A 5,758-nucleotide genomic window follows, 5' to 3' on the forward strand; every position below is an offset into this window, starting at 1 on the left:
AAAAAAAAAAGAACACCTGTTGTGTAGATGCATAGATCTACCTAGGGAAATAACACAGGGGTGGGAGGGGGAAGGAAAGGCATTCTACAACATATTTATATAATAAGAAGGAAAAGCAGAGACAAAGAGGAAAACAATAGCAAGGCTGACCAGGAGAAGGGAGGAAGGAAGGGATGTACCAAGGACTAGGTAAAGAATGGAGACACAGATTCTCTGCTTCTGGAACTTCAGGGATGTGTGTGAGCTGAGGCACTTCCCAGGTGGTGCATTATAGCTTAGTGCTATTTCTTGACTCTAAAGTTTTTAAACTCTCTACGGAATAAAGAATAAAGTCTTCCAAAACGGGGCTTCACAAGCTGGAGAATTAAGGTCAAAGAGATTTTAAAATAAAACTGCTAAATAACTGTGAGTAACAGACTGGTTAAGGAAGGATATACCAACACCTGAGTAAACTAAAAGTATTAAAAAACCCAGTGCCAGCCGGGCGGTGGTGGCACATGCCTTTAATCCCAGCACTTGGGAGGCAGAAGCAGGTGGATCTCTGAGTTCGAGGCCAGCCTGGTCTACTGAGTGAGTTCCAGGACAGCCAGGGCTACACAGAGAAACCCTGTCTCGAAAAACAAAAAAACAAAAAACCAAAAAATTAAAAAACCCAGTGCCACGAAAAACCATATACTCTAAGTGAAATAGTCAAAACCAAACTAAAACAACAAAACAAAACAATAAACAACAAAAAGCAGTGATGACACACAGAAAGTAGCCAGCAGGGTGAAAGCTGGGTGTGGTGCACAGGCCTGCAATCTCAGCACTGAGGAGGCTGACACAGGAAGGTCACAGTTGGAGGGCAGTACAGCAGATGCAGGAAACCCTGCCACAAATAAAAAATCTCTCCCTGCTTGCTTTGTGGGCACAAGATCAAAGTAAAGAGTGCTGAAGAGCTCTAGGGACTCTAAGGCTGATGTTTCATGGTATTTACTCTGATATTAGGACACCAGGATGAATGTGCTGAGGAGGGGGGTGACATGAAACACAGTAAATGGCTCTGAAGCCTGGAGAAGAGGGCTGTATAACAAGGAAGGAGAGCCTCGGTGGGGGTCAGCTCATTGGCAGACTAAGGAACCCTGGATGAGGCTAGGAAGCGCTGAGGTGTTATAGGAAGCAAGAATAAGGAAATAGACTGAGGGCAACAGACAGATTAAATGCTGAATTCTACCAGATCTTAGAAGAGCTAATCAGATGTTCCTTGAATCAAAGAGACATGGGGAGATGACTAAGTAAGTGTAAGGGGCGGAGCCTCGATTCCTAGAACCTGCATGGAAGGCCAGGTGGGTATGGCAGCCTGACTGCAATCCCAGTACAACTTCTAACAGAACAAACTGGCTAGCCAGACTAACTGGAATAGATCTCCAGGGTGGCGAGCAGTCCAGGAAGACATCAGACCGTCAACCTCAGCCTTCCACACACGTGTGTACAAACACAGATGAGAAAATGTAGACGTTAAACCTGGTGTGGTGGCTGACATTTATAATCCCAATATTCTGGAGGCTGAGGCAAGAGAACTGCTGCAAACTTGAGGTCAGCCTGTGCTACATAGTAGTTTCCAGAACAGCCTGGACTACACAGTGAAAGCCTGTCTCAAACAAAACAAAAAGTATATAAAAGTTTAAAAATTGCTATGCTAATCAATCTTTACCCAAAGATTGTCAATGCATCATGTCTCCTGAAACAAACTGAAAAGCATACACATGCACATAAACCCACAGTACTTACATGGGCTTACATCTCTGTATCTGTTTCGATTTCTGTTTTCTGGAAACTTGGCCACTCTATGAGGATAGTCATGGGATTCATTTCGAATTTCCTTAAAATAACAAAAATATATATTTAATACCCTCTTAAATTTTATATAGTAACATATATTCTCCCAGGCAATACAGGATAACATTAAGCACTTACATTAAGTACTCTACAAAGTAGTGTTTATATTATAACAAACCTCACAACGCTAACAGAAATGACCCATGCCATTTATTAATTTTTACATTTACCAGTTACACTTGCTCTATCACAGTATAATGCTATTTTAAAATATCATTTATCATCAAGATGATTAAATTTTAGTTACTAATGCTAAATAGTCAAGTCTAAATATATAGAAATGAAAGCTGCTTTGTTTCTATTTATTCACCAAATTTGTGTTACAGCTTATATTTTATTTTTCTTCAAAAACAATATGCTAACAGTTTTGCCTGAGAAATCTTTTTTTTGGGGGGGGGGGCTGAGACATGGTTTCTCTGTATAGCCCTGGCTGTCCTGGAACTCACTCTATAGACCAGGCTGGCCTCAAACTCAGAAATCCACCTGCCTCTGCCTCCCAAGTGCTATGATTGAAGGCATGCGCCACATTGCCTGGCTCATCTGAGAAATCTTATTAACTCTGATGCAACTATAAATGGGATTTAAAAAAAAAAAAAACTGCTGGTGGCTGGTATGGTGGTATATGTCTTTAATCTCAACACTCAAGAGCTAGAGGTAGGTACATCACTTGAGTTCCAGGCCAGACTAGATAGATAGATAGATGGATAGTTGGATGGATGCATACATAGATTGACAGGCAGGCAGGCAGGCAGGCAGGCAGACAGACAGAAAGAGAAAAGTTGTTTACTGGTGAGCAGAGAGGATAGAGCTGCCTTCATGATACCTTCACAAGAATCTTCAACTGTTCTGTTGTATAATCTTATCTTTCACAGTGAATCTTGTCTATCAGTTGCTAGTTCTTATTTTCAGTCTAGACAGACAATTATATGTATACACTATAACAATTACTAATGTTGGAGGGAAAAATGGCTAGGCCTGGTGACACACACCTTCAATCCCAGCTTGGTAGTCAGAGGCAGGTGGATCTCTGAGTTCAAGACCAGCATGGTCTACAAGACAGCTAGGTCTCTGTTATACACAGAAACCCTGTCTCAAACAAAACAAAATAAAACAAACAAAGTATAACTCCCAACCCCATTCCTACTATTCATCTTAAATCCACAGACAAGTGTAGGACTCACTGCTTATTAAAGAAGCTTCTTGTAACACATAAAACCATTACAGCAATTCACAACTTGTCAAAACACAGGGAACTAACAGAGCTTAGCCACCTACTAAATCTACAACATAACTCCTACACACCCAGGGCTTAGGAGAAATCTACGAAGAAGGAACAAAGATTGAGTCAAAAGACCAGGATACCTACAACAAGATAGTCTGTCCCCTGGCTGTCTTGGAATTCAATCTGTAGACCAGGCTAACTTCAAACTCAGAGACTCACCTGTCTCTGCCTTCCATTGAATTAATGGCCTGCACCACCACCACCCAGCTGGACAGTCTCTTCTTAAGGACTTTTTCCCCAAGATTTATTTTATGTATCCAAGTACTCTATCTGCATGTACACTTGCATCACAGAAGAGGGCATCTGACCACACTATAAATGGTTGTAAGCCACCGTGTGGTTGCTGGGAATTAAACTCAGGACCTCTGGAAGAGCAGCCAGTGCTCTTAAGCACTGAGCCATCTGGTCTCTTCTTAAAATACTAAAAATAGGGGCCAGAGAGATGGCTCAGCAGTCAAGAACACAGACTTGTTCTTTGAGAATACACAGATTCAATTCCCAGCACCTAAATGGTGGCTAACACGCATAACTTCAGTTCCAGGAGATCTGACTCTCTCTTCTTACCACTGCAGGCACTATACTCACATGATACAAATATACACGCAGGCAAAACACCCATGAACATAAAATTAAAAATACCATTAAATAGAAAAAGGATACAAAGTGGCAGGGAGGTAAGAAGTGGATGGACCTGGCAAGAGTTTCAGGGAAATAGCAGGGGTGTATGAACATGATCAAGAAACATGATATGAAGTTCTCGAACAGCTAATTAAAATGTATTAATAAATAAATAAATAAAAGATTGTAGGAGCTAGTACAGCAAGAAGTACTTAAGATTTACAAAACAATGCCATACACACACCCCATTCCAAATATTCAGCCCTAAAAAAAAAGAGCCATATTTACTTTCTTTTGTTAGCTAAGAATACAAAGAACTCTTAGTGAATTCATTCTCTCAGACCTTCAATCTGCCACTTGTTTTCTATGTTTCTAATTTTGGCCAGTGTAAGAGACGGAAGCCCAATGCTTTAAAGAGCAGTTCCAGAGACACACACCAACAGTCAATCCCACGTTCCCTTCTTCCTAACTGAAGGTTTTTATTTTTTTTTCTAGTTTACAAGAGCCTGATCAAAGGCTTCCTTTACAGTTAAGAACAGGCCTATGAGCCAGGCATGGTGGTGCACAGTCTTAAATCCCAGCACTAGGGAGGCAGAGCCAGGTGGATCTCTATAAAGCCAGCCTCACCTACACTGGGAATGAGACCCTGTCTCAAAATTTAAAAAGGCTTGTGACAAAAGGTGGCCAAGGGGAATAAGCAGCAGCACTGGGCTTAGTTGCAGAAAAGGTTTATCCTGCTATCTGCAGCCAGCTCAGTGACCTGGCACACACTAAACGTGCTGCTGGGCAGTAGCGGCTACTCGGCTGAGGTGGGAAGACCACCTGAACCCATGAGGTAGTGATCAAGGGCAATACTTAAGACCAGATCCTGCCTCAAAAATGAAACCGAGGGGCTGGAGAGATGGCTCAACGGTTAAGAGCACCAACTGCTCCTCCAGAGGTCCTGAGTTCATATCCCAGCAACCACATGGTGGCTCACAACCTATTTGTAACGAGATCTGATGCCCGCTTCTGGGATGTCTGAAGACAGCTGTAGTGTACTTACATATAATAAATAAGAAAATCTTTAAAAAAGAAAAAAAAATAAAACCTAAATCACTAAAGAAACATTGCTTCAGCAAACTCTTGTCCTCTCTTGGTTTTGACATCCAAGAGTAAGGGGTGGGAGTAGGCAGGGACCTCCTGTGACCAGGAGGTTAAAATAAAAGGCAAATTCCAAGAAAAGCTACACAGAAATTAAAGGCTACCATCAGTGGCATTAGGGAGTCACAACAGCAGCCCTATCTTCAGAACTCTCACCATACAAGAAACACAGGCCTATTGTCAGTTAGTGCTTTATTTCCCTTCCTATGCAGCTAAATCAGGCGTCTAAATAATGAGAATGTGCTAGTTAGTTTTATGACAACTTGACACAAGCTACAGTTAGCTGATAGGAAGGAATCCCAAGTGTTCCATAAGATCCAACTGTAAACATTTTCTTAATGAGTGAACAATGGGGGTGGACCCAGCCCATTGTGGGTGGTGTTACCCCTAGGCTGGTGGTCCTGGATTTGGTAAAAAAGCAGGCTGAGCAAGCCATGAGAAAAAAGCAAGCCAGTAAGTAGCATCCCTTCATGCCCACTGCATCAGCTCCTGCCTCCAATTTCCTGCCCTGTAACTTCCTTCAGTGAACAGTGCTGTGGAAGTGTGAGCCAAATAAAATAAACCCTTTCTCCCTAATTTGCTTTTGGTCATGATGGTTCATCACAGTAACAAAAAACCCTAAAACAGAGCATAACCAAATCTCATCACAAACTGACACTGTACAGCTTTCTTTTACCCAAAGCATAACTTTTATGAGCACTTAGTGTTAGCCCTCAGAGGCAGAACCCAGGCAATAGGTGTAACAGGTGTGGCAGATGCATGAAGTGTATAACCCCTACCTAGTCCCACCCCATCCCACCCCAGATCTCTCTCTTTCTCTCTTTCTCTCTCTTTTTC

General features: G+C 42.0%; 1 protein-coding gene across 2 annotated transcripts in view; it reads right to left on the minus strand.

The window, feature by feature from the left end:
• Ptpn2 (protein tyrosine phosphatase non-receptor type 2) overlaps positions 1 to 5,758 on the minus strand; it is a 66,134-nt gene that overhangs the window by 46,497 nt on the left and 13,879 nt on the right. For both annotated transcript variants that reach the window (XM_031365945.1, XM_031365944.1), the window contains exon 2: positions 1,771 to 1,861. In XM_031365945.1, the coding sequence (XP_031221805.1) occupies positions 1,771 to 1,861 (91 nt within the window). The remainder of the gene's footprint in view (positions 1 to 1,770; positions 1,862 to 5,758) is intronic.

This window comes from Mastomys coucha, unplaced genomic scaffold (genome assembly GCF_008632895.1).
Source record: "Mastomys coucha isolate ucsf_1 unplaced genomic scaffold, UCSF_Mcou_1 pScaffold13, whole genome shotgun sequence".
Classification (NCBI taxonomy): Eukaryota; Metazoa; Chordata; class Mammalia; order Rodentia; family Muridae; genus Mastomys; species Mastomys coucha.